Source organism: Panthera pardus, unplaced genomic scaffold, assembly GCF_024362965.1.
Source record: "Panthera pardus isolate Hobbes unplaced genomic scaffold, ASM2436296v1 HiC_scaffold_16, whole genome shotgun sequence".
Taxonomy (NCBI): Eukaryota; Metazoa; Chordata; class Mammalia; order Carnivora; family Felidae; genus Panthera; species Panthera pardus.
This window is the reverse complement of record NW_026526721.1, coordinates 18,555,218-18,579,578: the sequence shown is the minus strand read 5'-3', so window position 1 is coordinate 18,579,578 and position 24,361 is coordinate 18,555,218. Positions and strand designations below refer to the sequence as shown.

The window sequence follows — 24,361 nt, the reverse complement described above, 5'->3', positions numbered from 1 at the left end:
GATTTCTTATCCCAATAGAGGGTTATGGGTCTTTTGTTTTTTCTCCAATCACCTCATTGTCAATATCCATGAGATGTTAAAAAGAAAAAAAAAATCAACCTTATTTTTTTTACTCTGCAAAGCACAAAGAGAAAATTGTGTGGGAGGTGAAAAATAAAGTAGACCCAACCTTTCTGCTATTTTAACTTTGGAGACGCTCTCCTCTTAGACAATGATCAAGTCAAATGGGACTGGTTACCACTGAGTCTGGCTGTGCTTTAAAGTTACCAAGTGAACCATGAATCTTGGTGCCAGAAGGTATATTCTGAGCATGTTGGGAAATTACCCTAGGGGGCCACTTTCTTAGTGAGAACGGATAGCCCTTTTCACTGCCAGAGACAACCGCCTTCCATGACGTACAGCTTCTAGCCCCATGTGGGAGACCTTGCCCCGCTATTTCCTTTTTAAAGGGCTTCTAATCTCCACATTTCCGGGTCTCTGCACTAGACCTCAGCCAAGTCCCCGATGCTTTTCCTGTTGAAAATTTACACGGAATTCTAGTAGTTTCTTCAAAAAAATTGCTTGTGTTATTCTCATCTCAGCACAGTTCAATCTGGTCTGTCCTCTACCCTGCTCTGAAAAAGTCTCGACTTAGAAATAAAAAAAACAAAAACAAAAAGCAGACTTCACCTCAAATTATGACACATTTTATGAAAAGTTATCAGTTGGGTCTGAGATTTCTACTATTTCCTTTTTACGTAATCAGCCTTAAAAATGTAACTACCGGGGCACCTGGGTGGCTCAGTCGGTTAAGCGGCCGACTTCGGCTCAGGTCATGATCTCGCGGTCCGTGAGTTTGAGCCCCGCGTCGGGCTCTGTGCTGACAGCTCAGAGCCTGGAGCCTGTTTCAGATTCTGTGTCTCCCTCTCTCTGACCCTCCCCCATTCATGTTCTGTCTCAAAAATAAATGTTGAAAAAAAAAATTAAAAAAAAAAATGTAACTACCATTCTCTGAATACATAATACTAAAACATGATCATCTTCGATAATACGTAATTTACTTTAAAATTATTTCTAACATTTATTTATGTTTGAGAGAGAGACAAGAGTGTGCATGGGACACAGGCAGAGAGACAGGGAGACACAGAATCCAAAGCAGGCTCCAGGCTCTGAGCTGTCAGAGCAGAACCTGATGAGCAGCTTGAACTCACGAACTGTGAGATTAAGACCCGAGCTGAAGTTGGATGCTTAACCTACTGAGCTACCCAGGTGCCCCCATAATTAATTCGCTTTAAAATTCAGAGTCCTCTATACTAATTCTCATAGTGCTCCAACAGCTTTTTGAAATTTTTGATGTGATGTAAGCAAATCTTTATTTGAATATATTTCAAGCTTCAACAACAAATTAAAAAATGATTCACATTATGGTGCATTTATACATGTCTTTTCATCTTCCAAGCGCAGTAAACATTAATTAACCCTGGCTAATTAAAACAACCATGGTTTACAAATTTACCCATTAATCAGCCTCAAGCAAATGCAAAGCATTTAAAGCCTTTCATAATTTGAACCAATTTTACACAGAACTTATTTTTCTTTAAAAGAAGAGGTCATAAATTCAAGACATGCAGCCCTTTGACTTAAATTTGACAGTGTTTTAGAAGGAAACGTGGACAATTTTTCAGATTCGTGAAAGTCAAGGGAAAGGAAAAAATATAGCTGCATGATATGGGTCAAGTTATGTCTCCCTAAAAGATATGTTCAAGTCCTCATGCCCACTACCTATGAAAATGACCTTATATGGAAAGAGGGTCTTTGTAGATGTAATCAGGTGAAGATGAGATCATACTGGAATAAGACAGGCCCTCATCCAATATGGAGTAGGGTAGACCCCACTGGAGTTAAGGTGGGCTCTTGATCATTCTGGAGAAGAGGGGAGAACACTATGTGAAGGCAGAGACTGGAGTATCTACAAGCCAAAGTATGTCCGGGATTGTCACCAGCACCAGAAACAAGAGAAAGAAATGGAAGAGATTCTCCCCTAGAGCCTTCAGAGGGAGCATGACCCTGAGGACATCTTGATTTTGGACTCCTGGTCTCCAGAATGATGAGAAAAGAGATTTCTGTTGTTTCAGGGCACCCGATTTGTTGTAGTTAGTTCTAGCAACCCTAAGAAACTAAAATACCACCCATACAGGTGAATATGAACCATCTGCAAATAAGACAACCATTTCTGGCTATAATAATCACCTGGGAATAGAATGTGGTTTCTTCCTGAGCCCTTTACTCCAGGTTGGAATAGGTAGACTGGGGAGAAGAGTAAAGAGCTCTGCCGTTAGTGCAGAAATGTTTTCCCCTGAACACCAGCAAGTGTTTTGGGGAGACTAAATGGTCCCTTCATTTCAGCAACTCTCTCCCATCTAGAGAGAATACCATCCACTTCCCTTTCTTGGCCATCAATGACTGCATGCCTTATCCCGATAAGGCCAAAGGAATTTGGGACACCAGTGTCAACTCTTAAGCTCAGCAAGGAAGTGAATAGGCTTCGGTTTCAAATACCTTGTAAGCACAAAGGTCCTGCCATATCCTCTCTAAGAAGCCAGAAGCTGAGCCCTCCCTGGCAGCACACCGTGTGGCAAATGCCTGGCAGGTTTCAGGCTTTACTAACTCCAGGGTGATGAAAACACCACCATCACTAATGCCAGAACCGAGTTTGCTACCATACCTGCGTTCAGCAACTACACTGAGGGAAGTTGGAACAGCCTGGAGTCAATCTATAGCATTGAGCTCATCAGTGGCAATTTAAAATTCACATTCGACAAGTCAGATCTTGAAAAAAAATACTCTGTAGCCTACAAGTTTTTCTTTATACTTTCTTTAAAAAATTTTTTTTGAAATATTTATATTTGAGAGAGAGAGAGTGAGTGTGAGTGGAGGGAGAGAGGGAGAGGGAGACGCAGAATCTGAAGCAGGCTCCAGGCTCTGAGCTGTCAGCAGAGAGCCCGACGTGGGGCTTGAACCCATGAGCCGCAAGATCATGACCTGAGCCAAAGTCAGATGCTTGACCGACTGAGCCACCCAGGTGCCCCAAGTTTTTCTTTATTCTTGTATGGCACACAGATGATTGGAATAGAATACTTTTATCAAGTAGAGTGTTTAATAGCAACTTCTGGGTTATTTGTGACCCTTTGGCTCAAGAGAGGAGGAAAATATGGCTACCAATGCCAGGTTACAGGCCATATCGTGTTACATATTTCGTTACACTGTCTGGTCTGTCCTTCCACATTCCTACTGGGAATGCTTGGCTTTAGTTACTCAAAAAAAACCAAAAAAACCAAACAAGGGGCACCTGGGTGGCTCAGTCAGTTGGGCGTCCGGCTTCGGCTCAGGTCATGATCTCACAGCTCGTGAGTTCCAGCCCCGCATCGGGCTCTGTGCTAACAGCTCAGAGCCTGGAGCCCGCTTCGGATTCTGTGTCTCCCTCTCTCTCTGCCCCTCCCTAGCTCGCACTCTCTCTCTCTCTCAAAAATAAATAAATATTTAAAAAACAAACAAACAAACAAAAAACCCCATAAGAGTGTGTGGATAAATTAGTGAGAAACAAATTATAAAAACCCACCAAATCTCTCTCCACGTCAAATGTATGCTTATATATATAAGACCTTTTTTATCAACAAGGTCTTATATTAAGTTCATAAAGGCAGAGTGTAGGCTGCCAAAGGGAAACCCAGTTCCAATGATTTAGGGAGAATATCTTCCATGGTCACCACTTTCTTGTTTTTTTCAAGTATATTTATTTGAGAGAGAGCAGGCAATCGCATGAGTCGGGGAGGGGGAGAGAGAGAAAGAGAAAGAGAAAGAGAGAGAGAGAGAGAGAGAGAGAGAGAGAGGGAATCCCAAGCAGGCTCTGCACTGTCATTGGAGAGCCTGACACAGGGCTTGAACTCACGAACCGTGAGATCGTGACTTGAGCAGAAATCAAGAGTCGGACGCTTAACTGACTGAACCACCCAGGCGCCCTCCCCTGACTTTCTTAACATGAACCCGTGTGCACTACAAAGATGAAAGTTAAGGACTGTTGAAGAGAGAGGGGTATGGTACACTGGATATATACAAATGCACGTTTAGTCAAATTTTACAGACTCAACCATGTTTTCATGTTTTCCCCCCAAAATGGTATGTTGAAGCCTTAACCTTCAATGTGACTACATTTGGAGACAGGGCCTTTAAGGAGGTAATTCAGGTTAAATGAGGTCATCAGGGAGGGGCCCTCTTCCGATAGGATTGGTGTCCTTCATAAAAGGAAGAGACAGCAAGCATCTCTGTCACTCTGTGAGAGAAAAGGCCGTGTCAAGGCACGAAGGCACAAAGCACGAAGGCAGCCACCCACAAGCCACGGAGAGAGACTTCAGGAGTCAACCAAACTAGTTGAGACCTTGATCTTAGATTTCCAGCTTCCAGAATTTGGGGGGTGGGGGGAGCCCATTTCTGATGCTTCAGCCACCTGGTGTGTGGAGTTTTGTTATGGCAGCTTGAAGTCACTAAGACACTCACTTTGTCATACCCAGGTCAAAGAAGAAGCAAAGGTCAGAGCAGCTTTCTCTGCAGCATTTTGTTTCTTTCTTCTGTGTGTGTGTGTGTTTGAAGACAACAGCTAAAGATGAGAAAAGTAGTATACGTGATCAAGAGGTCACCAGGGAATCTCTTGTACTGCACCTTTCATGGAAATGACAAGGAAGTGATTTATTTCCGGTGTCACTCAGTTCGGGGTTTGGGAGTGCACCTGACCTTTGGGGTTTTTCAGTTTTCTTTATTTTTCATGGCCATTCGCCAAGAAGTTCTCAAGTGCTCCCCTCTGCTGCCTTCTTCCTTCACTACAGGTGGCAGGGAAAAGTCCAAATGACAACTTCCCTACGTGTCTGGGACATTTCTAGTTATGTTGTCTATTTGCTTTGGGGGAAACGAGGAGATGGTACGTGTTTTCCATACCAAGTCACCACACAAGATAGTTTAAGAAGCAAAGGAATATAGTTTGCTTTCCCGTATAACCTGCAAAATACGTATGCCGTTGCTTAACAGAGTGAGTTGTTTCTCAGGTTGGGCACCTGGAGGTGGTTCAGAGCACGCCTTTTCTTGGTAATTTTTTTGTCAATTCCCTGAGAACACACGTTAAATTCTCTGACAACCTGAGGTAGCACTAAGCTCTCTGACAATCCTCTAAGAATAAGCTTTTACTGTTTGCCATGTACAACGCTGACAACTCCAAGTGTATTTTGTCAATTTCCCCTCTCACTTCTTATTAAAAGAAGATCACTCTGAATTTGAAGAGAGCCGAAATGGGTAATTTCTGCAAGTAAAATGTCAGTATCTATAATAAAAAATGAAGAATCTAAAGAGGGAAGAGAAGACAGAGTAGTAGATTCACAGTTTCTGGAAGAGCACATGAAAAAGTAAATGGGGAAAACGTTATGAAAGATGGCATTTTCCGACCGAAGACTGCTCTCTGCTTGTACTATTTAGTCCTTTTAGATACAGTTAATCAACACTGATAAGCACTTTATGCTAATCCTTTTTCATAGTTAATAAGAAGTCTTAACTTGGATAAATAAAACCATCAACTCTGTCGCACCTAAAACCAATTCCCAACGAATCTGAACCTCAAGGTTAATAATGCTTCACTTTCATATTTCATACAAGTCACAGCATTGGAAACAAGCGACCACTAGAAATCCACATGGCCTAATTACCAGGATATATGAATTCTCAATGACAACAATGGCTATTCTATTTCAAGACTAATCTAACTGTAATCTAAGGCTGTAAGAATTCTTAACTTTTTGCTATTTCATATAAGACTTCTGAATATTTTTAAAAAATGTTTATTTTTGAGAGAGAGAGAGAGAGAGCTCACGTGAGCGAGTGGGAGGGGGGTAGAGAGATAGGGACAGAGGAACTGAAGTGGGCTCTGTGCTGACAGCAGGGAGCCAGATGTGGGGCTCAAACTCACTCATGAATCATGAGATCATGACCTGAGCCAAAGTCAGACGCTTAACTGAGTAAGCCACTCAGGTGTCCCAAGACTTCTGAGTATTTAAGAATTAACTGAGGGGGTAAGAGAAATGCAGTTTTCTGTAGCTCAGAGGTGGGGCCCAGGAACGTGTTTTTTTTTTTTTTTTTTAATGTTTTTATTTATTTTTTTTTTTGAGACAGAGACAGAGCATGAGCAGGGGAGGGGCAGAGAGAGAGAAGGAGACACAGAATCCGAAGCAGGCTCCAGGCTCCGAGCTGTCAGCACAGAGCCGGACACGGGGCTTTAACTCACAGACTGTGAGATCATGACCTGAGCTGAAGTCAGACACTTAACCGACTGAGCCACCCAGGCGTCCTAGGAACGTGTATTTGTAACAAGGGTTCCTCCATGTTATTGTGCTTTGACTGGCCCCAAGAACACATTAAGAAACAATGGCTACCAGAATAACAATTTCCACAGGGTGTGTGTTAGATGAACTCTGAGATGCCTTTCAGGTCCAAGGGCTTAGAGCAACCAGACTGAAGACATCAGTGAATGCCAGATAGTCTGTGTCCACCGGCTGATGGCACAAAGGTGTAGCAACCACACGAAACAGTGAGGAAAGCTCAAGTTATGTGCTATGGATCAATCAGCTCATTATACTAGCCTGCTCGATTAGTGGGTTGTTCCAAGGGCTTGAAGCCCAGACGAACAAGGCTGTATGTAAAACCAGAACACTCAGACCCAATCGCCCACACAGGCGAACATTCTGTTCCAATGTGAATATTTTTTCGAAAACACATCGTATTTGTCCACACCCAAGTACGTGAAGACCTGCTTTGATTTCTGAAGGGCTATGGCAAGACATATGGAACCCCTTGGCCTTTGGCTGTTTTTATAGCACATTCACAAGTCTCTGATTTTGATCAAGCCTCTAAATCAGCCAGAATCCTTAATCTGAACAATGAAAGGTCTGATTCCACTTTTCTGCTCCTTCGAAGAGGTACGGGCAGCAGAGTGGATACAGGTCCATACTGAATGTAGGAAGGGACCTACCTCTTCATTTTACATCAAGGAGTTCTAGAAAGCAAGGTCTCTTTCATATTTTCATACTACATCTGACTTACATCGACTGCATGATAATCGATAGGCTCTCTAGGACCACCCCCCTTTTTGATAACTGTGTTTTAGTAAACTCATAGATAGTGTCACCTTAATTTCTCTTATACCTAAAGGAAATACTTCAGGTACAGGAAGACTTCCTCCTTAAAGAGGAAAAGGAGGAAAGACAACTGATGGAGGGACTCATCCTATAAATTCTAAACACGTTCCGGCATGGCCTAAATGCTGGATTAAAGAGATGCTTCCCAATATTCTCATCTATCCCTCCTTTTCTTGAAGCAGTTTCTTTTTTCTCTTCCTCATGATAATGGGCATTTGCTAACAGCAGTTTGGAAACTATTCAATTTGATTCTTAGCAGAAAATTGAGGGGCTGTTCCTATTGCTGTTACTATCCTCAAAACACTTTAATTTGGTTAGTTTGCTCCAACTGTTTGCTCTTAGTATTGAAAAAAAAAAGTTGCTGGGGCGCTTGGGTGGCTCAGTCGGCTAAGCATCTGACTCTCGGTTCAGGCTCAGGTCATAATCTCACGGTTTCGTGAATTCGAGCCCTGCACTGGGCTCTGTGATGACAGCATGGAGACTGCTTGGGATTCTCGCTCTCCTCTCTCTCTGCCCCTCCCTGGCTCATGCTGTCTCTCTCTCTAAATAAATAAACTTAAAAAATTATTTAAAAAAAGACAAAAGAAAATTGCTAAGAACTTCTAGAACTCACTTTGACTGACATCAACTACCCTAATAAATAGAAAGGATAGCAATCGTGTGGTAGGAAGTATTTCATTCCTTTTCACCAGAATTACAGAAAAACTGAGAGCTTTGTGGGTGACCATGGAATTTAAATAAAATCCTGGGAGAAGAAAACAGAGATGCTCTAATGCTTTCACTGGTTATTTAAATTGGTGGCTTAGACTATTTTGTTTCTTGGAACATTGCATTTCAAGCCAACATCACATACTGCAGTTCCCCTATAATTTTAGAGGCACTGAACCCCAAAATGAGAGAAAGATAAACTAAAGAGGTGTCTGAGAAGGGGAAAGTGAGTCTTGTCTATCATTCATCCTTTTCTAATAGTCACTTTAAAGGTGGTAATGCTTATCAAAAAAGTATACGCAGTACTGAGGGGCACGAAAATTATAAGCAGCAGTGTCTCCACAAGTGTCCCAGTGTATCCGCAGGCATCTGGTGCAAAATTAGAAAAGACGGCACGTTTTATATTTGTTAGGGAGAGTCAAATGGTCCTGCAGGTTACACCCTTATACTGGGCCGTAGCTTAGGTAAGTGACTTTCCAGTTACCCTTGTCGTGACAGCAGTAGGACAAGATTTTTAAAATGACTAATTTGAAAAAATTATGTTTTGATTTGTACTATTTAATCATGAGAGTTGTGCATCGTCTATGACTGCTCAGTAATTATTTATCTTTTCCTGGGAACTAGAGCTGCTGTAGTCTATGAATTAAGCAGATACAATAATTCACTCAGGTTTTCTTCTTAAGCATTTTTGTTGTGGCATGCAGTTTTTGTCATGTGGATTTACGTGATGAAACGGGCTCCCTGGGGTGCTAGGACAGATCCTTACTGTGTATTCACTTTTCGCAAGTTAAATACATTCTAGATCAGTCGTTCACAAAGTTTAGCATGCATCAGGGTCAGCTGGACAGCTTGCTAAAAGATCGCTGATCCTCACCCCAGTGTTGCTGGTTCAGAAGGTCAGGGGTGGGACCAGAGAATGTGCATTTTTTTTTTAAAGTTTATTTAAGTAATCTTTCCACCCAACATGGGGCTTGAACTCACGACCCCCAGATCAAGAGTTGCTTACTCTACTGATTGAGCCAGCCAGGCGCCCCGGGGAATGTGCATTTCTAACAAGTTTGCAGGGGATGCTGATAGTGCCAGTCTTAGAACGGTTCTAACTGAAGAATTCCTTGGAGACAGGCATCTGTAATTACTTATATTGAAAATCTGCTTCAGGAGAGACAAATGCATGAGATTTGATTCATACCCTCCAAGAGCTTTTACTTAGGATGCGGCAATTAGTTGACTATGCACACATCAAAACAATAGTGGACACGTGTAATATATAAAATATATGATCAGAGGACAGATGTTTTGTGTTAATCAAAGGTTTAAAAAGGGAGATAACATGAGAGGTGGGGTTTTGAAAGCTGATTGGGCATGGGTGCTGCAGACAAACAGAACAGCATCAATAAATGTATCCAGGCCAGGACTGTAGGGATATTATCAGCTCTCCTGGAAAGTCAGGTTCATGCAGAACAAAAGGAATAAGTATCTGCCCTGCCTGTCCATGGTTATTTTGAGGACCAAGTGAGTCTTTATGAAAAGAAAGCAAAAAAGAAAATCAGTCATCAAAAAGAAGGTAACCAAGTATGTAAGATAAACTTACAAAAAATATCCATAAAATCTTCCATTAAATTCTTTTTCTTTCTTCCTCTATTCCTTTTTCTAAATACATTTGAGTGGCACCAAATGAACTATGCCCGCACAGTCGTGAAAATGGTTCCCTGTCCTGGCTTGGGAGACTGCCTAACGCTGTGTATGATTTGAAGGTCTTCAGCCACTGACATTCACAGAGCTAAAACCTTTATGTCGGATCCCTTACAAGCGATTAAGCCCTGGCTAGTGATTATTACCTTACGCTTTCAGAGAAATCTGTGCTTGTCCTGCATAGAAAAATCTAGTGGCAATTATGTACGAGAAGGCATGGTAGTTGTCAATTTCCGTGTGTTGATAAATGACTTTTAAGCAAATACAGAATACAAATGTGACAAAAAATCCTGCAAAAGGTACAACGTAGCCGATTTTTATGTCCTTTCTAAACACCTTAGCATTGACTTAAGTATTCAAGGGTGTTGAGTCTTTGAACTTCGGAAGCCATCTCTCCTGAGTCATATCTGCTGAAAGAGGGGACACTTTCAAAGAAAAGTTGTTGAGGCTGAATAAGTAGCTCTCCAAACCCAGTTTTGTTTAGCTAGGTGTCACTAGTGAGGTAGAACAAATACCAGGGGATACAAAGACATCAGAACGGAGTGGGTCTTCAGGTCTTACTAAGCAGATGTATGATGCTGGGCACATCACCGTTTCTCTGAGCTTATGAAACGATGTAGTTGAGCCAGCTGAAAACTAAGGTTCCCTCCTCTAATAATCTTCAGCGAGTAAGGAAGGAATGGCTGTCAGATGTTACTACCTAATACCAAGAGACATGGCAATCGACATCCCTCAGCTTAATGAGCGAAGTCTCCTTCCCGACTATCTTTACCCAAAGTCTCCCCAGGCAGAGTCTAAGTAGGAAAGATTGTGCTCTACACCTGCAATATATCTACCAATGAGCATGGAATCTGGAATATGGTAGGCATTTAATAAATACTTATGGAAGACCCAACATCCTTGATTCTTGGATTCCCTTGCTGCTTACCACAGCAAATGATATAAATAAATGTGTATGTACTTTTATTATGGCAAAACGTACATAGCACGAACCTTACTATTTTAACCATTTGCACGTGTACAGTTCATTGGCATTAAATACAGCCAGTGTCGTGAAATCATCGCCACCATCTTTCTCCAGAACTTTTTTATCTTCCTAAACTGAAACTCTGCACCATTAAACCCTAACTCTCCATTTCCTCCTTCCCCCAGGACCTGACAATGACTATTCAACTTTCAGTCTCTGAATTTATTACTCCAGATACCTCTAGTTATACTCTAGATATAAGTGAGATAAAAAAAAAAAATATGGGACACTCCAGAAATTTGCATCTCATACTCGCGTTGGAGCCGTGTTAATCTTTTCTTTAGTGTTCCAATTTTAGCAGGTGTGCTACTGAAGTAAGCCCCACGGAGATACTTCTGAAACCTTCTAGTACTGCTTACAAATTCTGTGAGTGGTTACTGAGAACTACAGCGTTTGTTAGTGATAGGTCAGTGGCAAAGGTAACAGTTTTCTTTTTATTTAATAAAATCTGTTTGATAATAGAAAACTGTAACAATTTAAAAACTGTAACCATTAGCTGTAACTACGAACAAAGTTTCATAAGTGAAAATTTTAGAAAATGACTTACTGGTATCATTGGAGACTTATAAACAGCAAGAAGTGTATGTTGTTTGGTCATAGTCATTAAGTAAAGAAAAGTTCTCCTTTTTTAATGTTTATTTTTGAGAGAGAGGAGAGAGAGAGAGAGAGAGAGAGAGAGAGAGAGAGACTGAGAGCAGGGAGGGGCAGAGAGAGAATCCCAAGCAGGCTCTGTGCCTTTCAGCACAGAGCCCAAAGTGGGGCTTGAACTCACGAACTGTGAGATCACGACCTGAGCCGAAATCAAGAGCCAGACATTTAACCGACTGAGCCACCAGGTGCCTGGGTAAAGAAAACAGTTTTAATGTAATAAAGAAAGGTCACGTTATGAATGATTAATGAATGACTAATGCCTTCATATCCAGCTACATACACACTACTTTTCTTATGGTGTATGTCATATCAAAAAGAGCATATTGGCACCTTTCCTTTTTATCACATAAACCGACTACCATTTGAGAGAAAACCCATTTTAATTCTTTTGAGTCTTAGTACTCAACAAAATGAAGGTACGTTTTTTTCACAGAAGAGTGACTAATTTAAAATTGTGAACAGCAATCTTTCAACCTCCCCCAAAACCCCCCGCCCTAAACCCAGAATGTGAAATTCGGTTTGCTTCTAGAGTTTCCTAAATGAAAACAGTACAAAGTGCTAGTAAGTACAGCCATATTAACATGATATGCTCCCTCTTGCACTCTCAGCCCTTCACTGCTCATGTCCCAGGAAGTTCCTCCATAACTTGGCAAAGCTTCAGAAGCAGCTGGCTATGGCCTCGCGGCCACACCTCACTGTTACAGCCTCTGGAAGAGAAGACACGACTAGTTTGCCAAGGCCAAACTGGCTCAGGCTATTGCTTCCGAGAAGCATGAATCTGGTAGCTGCCCCTTTTTCCTTCCTGGAGATGATAATATCTCTGGTCTCCATGGGTCTTTGGACCAGCTTTACCAAGTTCATTGTTAAAGAGGAAGCTGAACACATGGTTCTTCCATCTGCTCTGAGGAGATGGGCAGACTCCTCTAAGTGCCACCTAAACCAAAAGCAAAGACAGAGCCGTACACGATATAGGGAGTCACCATTACCATTTACTGTGTCCAAGATGCAGTAAGATATAACTCATGTTTTTATTTTTTGAGAGAGAGAGAGAGAGAGAGAGAGAGAGAGAATGAGTGGGGGAGGAGCACAGGGAGAGAGAATCCCAAGCAGGCTCCATGCACAGTACAGAGCCTGACCCGGGGCTCAATCCCATGACCCTGGGATCATGACCTGAGCCGAAATCAAGAGTTGGACACTTAACCAACTGAGCCAACCAGGTGCCCTTAACTCATGTTTCCACGAACATAGGTAAATAAATAATATTTAGAAAAAATTAAACATACTAAATAGGCTATTTTAAACCCACTGTTTTAGGTCAATAAATCTGTGAATAATAGTTGAAATTAAGTAGTACCCCTGTCCTGGGCCTCTGACCACTTGGTTTCTGACTCTCAGTCCAAAAGATTCTTTCTGAATAGTATTTTGATTCATACCCAGTCAACACTCCTTTGCACAAGTGCCTCATAATTTGAAACAGGTTAATGGGTTTTTCTCTTATTCTCGATCAGAAATGGTTCCCCACTGTCCATGACTGACTTTCTCAAGCAGCCCACAGTATATATGACAGGAGAACAGTTAACCAAAAGTAATGGGGCTAACTAGGGGAATACACTGTCAAATGTGTTTCTGAGTTAAACAGCAAGAGGCAAATTAACATTCCTTCCATACCTTGCCTCACATGCAAACACATTCATCTCATTCCTGGTGAGTCTTTGTGGAAATATATTTCAAAATTAATCTCAATTTCAATGCATCTCTATATCCAGGGTGGCAGAAATACTGCCATTTTTTTCTCCTTTTTAAAAAATATGGACCTTGACGGCAGCTGCTTGCAAAAAACCAAATCACCAGCTTTCTTCCAGTCTAAAAATCACTGGTTGTTCCCAAGACTCGATAAAAAAAAAAAAAAAAAAATTCAGGACACATCTGCTGTAAGGTTCTATGCCAAGAAGTAGCCTAGCAGCCACCACTGTGGTCAAACTTTACTCCTCAATCATTTTTAGTTGCTAAGGATTTCTTTTTGGAATTTGATTCAAATTATAGGGCCATACGTAAGAGCTGATGAGTTAATAGAAAACTCCAGAGCTGCGCTGGACCATCAGAGGAATTGGTAGAGCTTAGTGTGGAAGGCACTGCCTCAGCTTCACCCACGTGGTCAGGGTGCGCGCGCGCACACAACACACACACACACACACACACACACACACACACACACACGAGATACGGCACGAGAACAGACAAAAACTACTGGTGTGTACTGCTCATCGTAATTAAAGAAAAAGCAAAATTTGGAGTAAAAGGTGACAGTTTGCTAAATTAATTTTCCTCCTACTTCTAGACAGTTAGTTACCTTCATAAATGGGTCAGAGTGGAATCATCTCATAATGGATACCTCTTCAAGGAGCGATGGTGCTTTAAAAACAACAGCAGTACCACCCAGATTGATCTACAGATCCAATGCCATCCCTTTTAAAATTGCCACTCTCTTTTTCGCACAGATGGGGGAACAAAAAGGACCCTAAAATCCATATGAAAAGCAAGGGGCCCCACACGGTCAAAACAATCTTAAAAAAAGAACAAAGGTGGCAGACTCATACCTCTTATTTTCAAAACTTACTACATATGGTAATCAAAACCGTGTCATATTGTAAGAAGACAGACATACAGAGCAAAGGAATGGAATTGAGAGTCAAGAAACAAACCCAGGGGTGCCTGTGTGGCTCAGTCGGTTGAGCATTTGACTTTCGGTTTCGGCTCAGGTCATGATTCCAGGGTTGTGGAGTCCTGAGTTGGGCTCCACGCTGAGCGTACAGCCTGCTTGGGATTCTCTCTGCCCCTCCCCCTCCTCGTGTACACTCTCTCTAAAATAAATAAAATAAAATAAATATAAAATCTACCTAATCGAGAAGTCCTTCGTTATGAAAAATGAAGAGTATGAGTCGAATAAGTTGATAGCTCTCTCTCTCTCTCTCACTTTCTCTTATGATTTATTTTCTCCTTGATTCCTTTCCTTGACTAACAGTTATACATATAAGGATACTTAAAATTCTCGGTACAAATGAATGTCCCATTCTGTTGGTTTGGCAAGTGCTATAAATATTCTATTTTAAACTTAGACTACTTTGGATTCATTAAATCCCAAAATCAATAGGTTTGTTAGGGGCAGAGAATGGAAACACTGTCTTTGAAATAAACATGCTGAATTTTTCCCAAAGAGTAGAACATTTTATCAAGAGGGCACAGTAAAATTGTAATAATAAATTAGAAGCATTCTTTCATTAGCACTAGTTTCTTGGTCTCCTGCCACATATTTCAATCCTACCCCATTCACTGTGGATTTATTCAGCCAGAGATCCTTCCAACATCTGTTTTATAATAATACGTGTTTTTATTAATTTGGAATGCTAAAAGGAAAAAAAACAATCCCAGGGTATGAAACAATTATGCCTTCCTTTCCCCTTTCCTTCCTACTGCCTTTCTCATAAATTGGTTATCACCGCGTTCTGTGATACAGCCATCTCTCAGTTGTGAGCTCCAATAGTTTTAGCCTTGAGGTAGCTGCAAAAGGAAGCACGTTTGATAAATAACCTCAGAGCTGATAGAAAATGTAGAAAAGAATCCTTTTAGCACAGACTTAAGGAAGATTACAAAGGGCAAAAAAACCCAACCATTCTGAGATAGCAGTTTGCCAACGTGAAGGTTGAGCTGAACAGCAGAGGTGAAGGGACTCTGCCTTTTGGAAGGGTTAAAAGACAATTAAAACAGAATGTGGACACTCAAGAGGGTGCATATTTTCATTAAAATATGGATTCTATCATTTGCCGAATGAAAAGCAAAGTCCTAAACAGCTATTTTAAATGAATGAGGGGATTTTTTTCCCGTCTACAATGTCTTAAGCCTTTTTTTTTTTTTTGCAATAAAACTTCATAATTTGCATGCAAATGACTTTTTTTAAAGGGAAAACATTAAGTAATATATGGCTGTGCCTGGGAACTTGCACATAATAATTCAAACCAAACTGAAAAATTGTTATAAAATAGTAAGAAAAGAAGCTTTTATAAAACTAAGAGGGCCATTTTGATAATCCTACTTACTGGGGAAGCAAATCAAATAAGTAGCCTCAGACTCTGATCGACAGGAGAGTCAAACCAGACAACATACTTAGTTAAGTCGAGTGTCAAAGTATGTGAGTTGGACAGATAACCAAAGAGCAGAAGGTCATGGAAATTATATCAAATTGCTTTGATACCTTTGCCAACTGCACCCAGTTTGTTGGCTTGATCATTTACAGCCACAGAGGATGCTGTAGCCAAGGAAAGAGATTTGTTTGGTGCAACATTGTTAGACGCTAAGGAAGGAGCTCAGGGTGGGTCTTTGGGGTTATGAAGGAGCCCATCTGATCAACCTAAGTGAAGGAGCATCTATCTTGCAGCCTGGGGATTTGCTTCAACCTTGTCTACAATTACTAATACCTATAAACACCAGGTCCTCTGCTAGATCCTAAGGATGCAAAGAAGACCAAGACGTGTCTGGGAAGAGGATGTGGGGTGGGTAGACATGTAAACAAAGAATTAAATACCAAGTAGAGTGTTAGAGGTGGATACATGGTGCTTTAGACGCTGTGGTTAAGTAGAAGAAAATTCTACGTGAGAGAGGAGAACGGGTAGCAGAGAAAGCATGAATGTTGGACTTGGGTAGACCTTGGGTCCAACGTCACCATCACCACTACAATCTGTAAGGACGAGTTAGCAACCTCTAAGGTTCGGTTGGTTTTTCCAACCGCAGACGGCGGATGCTATCATTGAATTCATCAGTGTTGTCGCTAGCTCCCATGCTGCATTTGGGTGAATTACAAGAAAGCTCTGCTTCTTCAAGTGGACATGGCCCAACATCAGAGGGCTTGGCTCTGTGAGTGGGATGCAGAATGTCAGCTGTACTCTTCACTTAAACCACCTGCCGCATCTGTATGTGGCGGCCCTGGACCTCAAGGGTGAATGTTCACGAACAACTTGGACTGTCAACATCATCCTAACACATAGACATTAGTTTGCTACATGGCTGTCACTCAACTACCAGCCTTTCTCTCTTGCTGCCTATACACTAGTCAAGGTTTTATAGGAGCATGGACATTTCAGTTGAGTATTGAAGGATGCCATTTTTGAAACAAGGAAGAACCATTTACAGGTCTTGAGAATGGTAAGAAATCATGGCTGCAGGAGAGGAAGGTGTCATGGATAAATACAGGTCAACTGGGAGAACCCATAATGGAGACTGTAGTATGAATCAATTTCAAGAGAAATGCAGTGATTTCTTCCTTATACACACTGGCTGAAGTGTGAGCAATGTGTGGGATATTCTGATAGTCTGGGATATGTTACTGGGATTTAGTGGACAGGCTGTTGCTAGACCTAGGGATTTGGAATTTCCTGGGGTTAACAGTGAAATAGCACAGACAGAGCGGATTCCTCAGGAAAGCAAAATGGCAAACAAGGCCAGAGCCGAATTCACTGGCATGATGAATGCTACGGTCCAGTCAGTCACTTTACCGTTCGTACAAATTTCATGCCAATCCATGCCCTTCCCTTCTTTCTACTATGGCTAGTTTCTTCCTCATTTTTGTTCCCATCAGAGAATTCTACTCTAATGGGAACATAAATTTAGTGAAACAGATACAGCTGTGTCACTAAAGCTTCCAGCAGTTCCTGAGACTGGCAAAAACCCTTCAAGAGTACCTGTTTTCCTTATTTAATAAAACTACTGTATTTTTTCTCTAGATATTTTACTGCATTAAACATGTCCTAATTGCCCACATTCATAAGCACAAACTTTTATACAGCAGGCATGCATTCATAGGTACTTCCAATCTTGCTTTGCCAGTGGATCTAAATTTTAGTATCCTTATTTGCACAGAACTGGCTCTAAATCTAAAATTTGACTATATAGGGGCTCCTGGGTGGCTTGGTCGGTTAAGCATCCAACTCTTGGATTTGGCTCAGGTCACAATCTCATGGTTCATGGGCCTGAACCCTGAGTCAGGCTCTGTGCTGACAGTGTGGAGCTTGCTTGGAATCCTCTCTCTCTCTCTGCCCCTCCCCTGCTTGCTCTCTCTCTCTCTCTCTCTCTCTCTCTCAAAAAATAAATAAACATTTAAAGTTTGATAATATTAAAAATGCAAGTCAGACTAATGACAAAGACTATCTGAAATTACTAGAAAGAGTACAAGAAGTAAGCCGGAAGAAATCTATGAAGATCCTATTTAGAAAGTAGGCTAAAAACCAAACAAAAACCAACCCCAGCAACTTCTACCGTGGAAAATTTAAAACTTTTACAAAAGGAAAGAGAATACTACGAAGGGCTCCCACTCTGCTTAAACAGATTAGCACTGTTGCCGACCTTCTTTCATGTAGATTCGTCCTTTAAAAGTGAGTTATTATTTTTTGTTAATTTTTTAACGTTTATTTATTATTGAGAGACAGAGAGACACAGAGAGTGAGCAGGGGAGGGGCAGAAAGAGGGGGAGACACAGAATCCGAAGCAGGCTCCAGGCTCTGAGCTGTCAGTACAGAGCCTGACGCGGGGCTTGAACCCATGAACTGTGAGATCATGACCTGAGCTGAAGTCGGTTGCCCAACCAACTGAGCCACCCAGGCGCCCCGAAGTGAGTTATTTTTAAATTTTCTTTCAAATGAAGAAGATAACTAAGCTCAATCCAGAAAAGGCATTCTCCCCAGGGTGCTCTCTTCCATAGCTTTGATACTAGGAGTTCTAATCAGAGGTAAATAGGTCTAGTTCATGGACATTCATTAAGGCAAATGCCTTGTTCTACAGAAAACAGCCATTTAAAAATGGAAGCAAGAAGGATTTTTTTTTAAAAGATTATTTTAGGATTTGATATCTAGTACATTTAGAAGGACAATTTTTTTTTTTTTAAACAACATGCTCATAATCCAACTTCAGAGTTGAGGCTTGTTTTTTTGTAAGAAAAAAAAAAAGTCCCACGATTCTGAATTATGTGAATATCCTCCCTGTCAACTGAGATCTGAAGTTCACTGTATTGTCCTATTCTTGGGCATTTTGCAACACTCAAGATAGCTGAATCACCATCTGTTCTGTGGAAGTGGAACTCATGAGTAGCCACTGTTTTCAGTAGCATTTTGCTGAATAAAAAGCTCTGATAATTTAGTGAGAAAGAGTCCACCATAATTACTGGGTGAGGTCATTAACTTTCTAATCCTTTGCAATAGCTTATTCCCCTATAGTTTGGTATTACTAACAGCATCTCAGTTGAAGACACATAAGAAAATAAGCTTATTAAGACAGGTATAAGGCAAAAATGCATTCATCCAGAAGATCTGAACTCCACTTCATTAAGAGTGATGATTTCTTTGATTTTGTCCCTTCTACAACTTATTGGAGGACTTTCTTTTTTATGTTTATTTTTTTAATGTTTATTTTTGAGAGAGAGAGAGAGAGAGAGAGAGGGAGCTAGTGAGCTGGGGAGGGGCAGAAAGAGGGAGACACAGAAACCAAAGCAGGCTCCAGGCTCCAAGCTGTCAGCACAGAGCCTGATGAGGTGCTCGAACCCATGAACCGTGAGATCCAGTCAGACGCTGAGCCACCCAGGCATCCCTGGAGGACTTTCTTTTCTCTCTCTCTCTCTCTCTCTCTCTCTCTCTCTTTCTTTCCTTCCAGGCATCCCTGGAGGACTTTCTTTTCTCTCTCTTTTTCTTTCTTTCTTTCTTTCTTTCTAAACATGTTTAATTTTGAGAGAAAGAGACAGAGCACGAGTGGGGAAGGGACAGAGAGAGAGGGAAACACAGAATCCAAAGCGGGCTCCAGGCCCTGAGCTGTCAGTACAGAGCCTGATGTAGGGCCTGAACCTACGAACTGAGAGATCATGACCTGAGATGCTTAAACAACTGAGCCAACCACGCGACCCTGGAGGACTTTCTTATACTTCTTTAACACACAATATTTAAAGGTTCCTTCCAATTTTCTATCCCCAAATACATCTAACAAGAATACTCATTTCTTTTAGAAATATAATAGCACGAAAGATTAATTGGAAAGCCTGTCTTCAATCCATGGTCTACATTAAAAACTCTCCGGACTGTCCTCTTAAGATCTTGGTCAACATTGACTTGAGTAGAAGTTTAGAGAACACTATCATGAAGTCTCTTTTTTAACCATGTAGCCTGAAGGATACTTGAATCCATCTGTTAACCGCCATCTGTTAACCGCCATGTTAACAACCATGAGCAGACCGCCATCACCTGATATATGCCAAATACTTTAGAGCAATACTCACAATATTTACAAGGCAGGACTGAGCTAGAAAAGAAAGAGTACAATAGGATCGGCATGAAATGTAACAAAGCAAGCCAAGTGGTGTTTCAGGCACTTTTACAGGAGGAATTCCTGTAATGGGTGTACCCATCTACAATGTCCTGGGTGTTCTGATTTCAGACAACCTACCTCTATTTCCAACCCAATTAACAAAGGGCAGGTTTGTTATGGACAGGGATATATTGCTTATTTCCTGACAGTTTATGGACCAATCTCCAGGACACATACATTTCCTTTAGATTGAAAGATTCATTAACATAACTGCCATCTATGGGCTTTTGCCTGGTAAAGCCAAACAAATATGGGCATTCGGCGGGGGCAGGGGGCGGGTTGTGGAGAATGATATTACGTGATACTTCACTCCCTTTCTAAGAAAAACAAAAATGTGAAAACGCACTGATTTGAAATATTAAATATGACGTTAGGAAAACTAGGGACATAAAAGACGGTGGACACACAACGCCAATTTCCTGGTTTTGATGATATATCATAGTTCTGTAAGATGTTACTGTTGAGGAAGGGGGGTGATGTGTATACTGGACCTCTCTGTATTAGTGTTCCATGAGTGTGTGATTATGTCCAAATAAAGGCTTAATTAAAGATGAGAGGCACATATTTACTGAAGTTTAAACAACAACACGGTTCAGAGAACACACATGGCCATTGGGGGCGGGGCATCAGAAAGAACGGTTACTGAACTTCCATGTCAGAAGACACGGTTTTGTGCTCTTGCTCTACTACGGAGGACATGTGACACAGGCAAGTAAGTTTCTTAAATTCTAGGTTTGAGCTCTTTCACCCATAAAATGGAAATATCATGCCCACGTATAAGGTTATGATTAGTTCTTTCCCCCCTCCCCCCCCCCCCGCCCTGCCCCGTGAGATCTTTCACTGTGAAAGGGAAGTCTGCTCTTTTTCCTTCCATAGATCAGAGCACTGGGGATGCCTGCTGCAGACGAACTCAGTTACCTGATCTTCTCCTACAGGAGAGAACTATGTTTAAAGGTTCGGCATGAAAAGAACAGCTGACTTACCAACTTCATCCTGAATCTCCTCGGCCACGGCAGGCACATTGTAGAGCAGGGACAGAGACTGGTTCATGCGCTCGTAAATCACACGCAGATGTGTCATAACCTGCGATAAAGGGAAAAGTTTCTTCCTCACCGAGCACCACAGATAGATACAAATTTCCAAAATAAAACTGACAAAATGCTGGAACTTGTGTCTTAAAAGGGCATTCTTATTTTTCTTGTTCTTCCATTTTTTTCTTCTCTAACTTCAGAGCTGTTTTCAAGTTCCTATTGTATTGTATGCTTGGAGCCATAAATTACAAGGCCAACTGAAAAGAGCATTTCTGCCCAACACTGATTCCTAATATTTAGACTCCCTAAATAACCCCTAATGCTCTAATTATATTTCTGCACAAATTTTCCAAAAGATAGGAACACATTTCAATTTGACTGGATCTTTCTCTTCCCCCCTTCCTTCCTCCCTCTTTTTCTATCGATCGATCGATTGATCAACCTACCCACCTACCTACCTGTTTAAAATTCTTCTATTTCAGGAAATGTAAAATTTCAGATTGCCAGAAGTAGATTTCATCTGTCAACCATTGGGAATGTGAATAAAACACATTATTACAAGGGCTTCACCTAGGCTCCCGTTATATCCAAGCACTGTAAGGTAGCAGTGGAATTTATGATTGCCCGTCACAATCCAATTGAACAAATTTTAGAGGTTTCGGTTAATACAACTTTGGTTTTCTTCACTTTAGTTATCAGAGTTTTAAATGGATCCTTAAGAATCGGCACCATGGACACTCAGGATTTTTATGTTCCTTATTATTTTCATAAATCAGGAAACGTCAAAGCACATGTTGGTGTAAGACAAGCCTGTAGAATTTACGAGGTATTAAAGAACTCTTGCTACAGAGGTCAAGCGCCCACAAGTACTCAGGGAATACCTTGCAAGGCCACTGTGCTATCAAGGTTGCACATGATGACCACACTCAGTGCTCACCTGGGACCGGATCTGAGCAGCTTTCTTTGGGTCCACCATGCGTACGTGTTCAAAATGCTTCAGGGTGTGTTGCCTGTCCTTCTGTTCAGCGCGGACATACTTCTTTAGCATGTTGAACACATGACGAGGCTGTTGTGGAAAAAAAAAAAAAACCCACACCTTTCAGGTCTGTGCAAAATACTGCTTCTTCCAGGGGCTCTGGGTCAGAGGTCCCATGAACTCATCCCATCATGTGAAAGGATTATGAGTCATCTTTTTGCAATTTTCCCACTACTTTCTTAATGGGTAATTACTTAGTTGATTGGCCATTTTTCATTTTGACAAGAGCATTTAGCATTCGGCATACAGGATGACTGTCCTTAATCAACATTTTCTTTTTAAATGGCAGTATACTGCTACAGAAAGAGATGATTTTTATTTTTAAGAGAGAGAGAGAGAGTATGTGCAAGGGGGGGAGAGGGGCAGAGGGAGAGAGAAAGAGAATCTTAAGCAGGCTACACGCTCAGCGCACAGCCTGATGCGGGGCTCAATCCACAACTCTGGGATCATGACCTGAGCCAAAATCAAGAGTCGGATGCTCAACCAACTGAGCCAGCCAGGTGCCCCAAAGAGATGGTTTTGGAGCTGTAATATTTACGTTAGGTCCCTCCCCTCTCCCCAACCAAATATATAGGGGCATATGTAAGACTACATTTCTACATGTGTAGTCTTAGTGGTTATCTCCATAGTAACACTGCACAAATAACCCCATCACCAGTAGCATATAAAATACAATAATCAAGATGAGAAAAATAATAGACAACTTAACCACTACTAATTTGTAGGCCAAGGAATCACTCACAAGCTTTCAGGCACGTTAGTTTCCCAGGAGAAAGGCCAATGTGAAACTGTAGTTATTTTACTTTGAAATGTAATTAAATTCTTTCTATGCCATCAGATTCTAATTCTTTCAGCAACAATTAAGTTTCTTAGGTGCTTTTTTTTTTTTTCCTGATTGGTTATATTTCATTTTTACTCTAGAGTTACTTGAAAACATTCATCCTAATTAAAAAAAGGACAAAGGCTCCTTTGCCTTCAATGATTCCACTGCTATGTGTATTCTACTAAAGCATCCTACTATGTGATTTTGTGAAGTGATTTCCAAAGATACACATTTCTTCTTCGTTATAACAAACAAACAAACAAGCAAACGAACCCTGTGAAAGTTCATGTCAGGAATAGAATTTTCGCCATTTGGGCAAACCCAGTTATTACTAACCAGGTCATGGGCATCTTGAAAACTAGCTGGAAGGTACAGAATTTATTTCCAGAGATGGTATATTGGGAGTAGGGTGAAGGCTGTAGTATTTTATGGGATGTTCCTGCTCTTCTCCTTTGGCTGAGTTAGCGGTCACCTCCCCGATATCCCGGGGAGAAGTGGTATCCTTTTTTTATACCCCATGAAATGCTACATATATCTCCATTATTGCACTTAACCACAGTCTATTAAATTATTTCTCTTGTATTTTCTTTTTAAAGTTTACTTATTTTGAGAGACAGAGAGAGAGAAACCCAAGAAGGTTCCGCGCTCTGCTCTCAGCACAGGGCCTGACGTGGGGTTGGATCCAACAAACCATGAGATCATGACCTGAGCCAAGATCAAAAACCGGATGCTTAACTGACTGAGCCACCTGGGCAGCCTCAATTACTTATGTTTCTGACTGCTTTCTTGAACTGTTGACATCTTTAAGGGCCAGATTTGGTGTTTCTTTATCAGGGATCACACAGTACCCAGTGCCTGATACAGAGAGGGTACCCTGTACTTGCTTGCTTTAGCTGTCTGCAGGCCACCTTCCTACACTTAAGAAAGGAAACAAATACAATAAAAACAAAATAAGCCTGTGCTCATCTGCCTTATTTCTTTCATCCTACAAGAAACGTATTTCTCCATAATTCCAAAAAAAGGCAGACATCACAGCTAGCAACATAGCTTTTGGCAATGCATCATTATAATTCTCATTTGTACTCTGAAGTCTAGTTGAATCTACAAATCAGAGAATGATCTTTTAAACCCCAGAGAAGAAAAGTAATAAAAGAGATAACAACTGACCAGCTACATTGATTATATATATGTATGTGTGTATGTGTGTGTGTGTGTGTGTGTGTGTGTGTGTGTGTATGTATATATTTAAAAGACGATTCATTTAACGGCAGGATATTATTGAATGTAATGGATACTTTATATGCAGGATTGTGCAGTCAGGATATTACAAACCCTTGATCCCCTTGCTTGTTATTTAACACCAAGGCCTTTAAAAAACTCCCTCTAGGAGGGATGCAAACCATAAGAAACTCTTAAATACTAAGAACAAACTGAGGGTTGATGGGAGGTGGGGGAGAGGGGAAAGTGGGTGATGGGCATTCAGGAGGGCAACTGTTGGGATGAGCACTGGGTGTTGTATGGAAACCAATTTGACAGTAAATTATATTTAATATAAAAAAAATAAATAATTCCCTCTATTTCTATCACGATGATCCCTCCAAGGCTGGAGACAGAAAGCATCTAATTGCATCTATTCACAATGTCCCTGCCCCTGATGTGTGCAAGCTGACTGACTGCATGTGCTTTCTTAGCTCTATTTCATTATTTTCTCTTGAAAAGGCTTCATTGTTTTGAGGAAAATGGAAATTTTTTTTCTTTTAAAGAGTTCGCATAAGAAAAAATACT

At 41.1% G+C, this 24,361-nt stretch overlaps 1 protein-coding gene and 1 non-coding gene across 8 annotated transcripts in view; both read right to left on the bottom strand.

Moving 5' to 3' along the window:
• APP (amyloid beta precursor protein) overlaps positions 1-24,361 on the bottom strand; it is a 274,512-nt gene that overhangs the window by 43,140 nt on the left and 207,011 nt on the right. For all 7 annotated transcript variants that reach the window (XM_019467786.2, XM_019467787.2, XM_019467788.2 and 4 more), the window contains 2 exons: positions 21,655-21,783; positions 20,670-20,769 (listed from right to left, as the gene is read on the bottom strand). In XM_019467786.2, the coding sequence (XP_019323331.1) occupies positions 20,670-20,769; positions 21,655-21,783 (229 nt within the window). The remainder of the gene's footprint in view (positions 1-20,669; positions 20,770-21,654; positions 21,784-24,361) is intronic.
• LOC128777475 (U6 spliceosomal RNA) lies at positions 10,854-10,960 on the bottom strand. Its single transcript, XR_008422732.1, has one exon. It is a non-coding gene; the product is annotated as a U6 spliceosomal RNA (small nuclear RNA).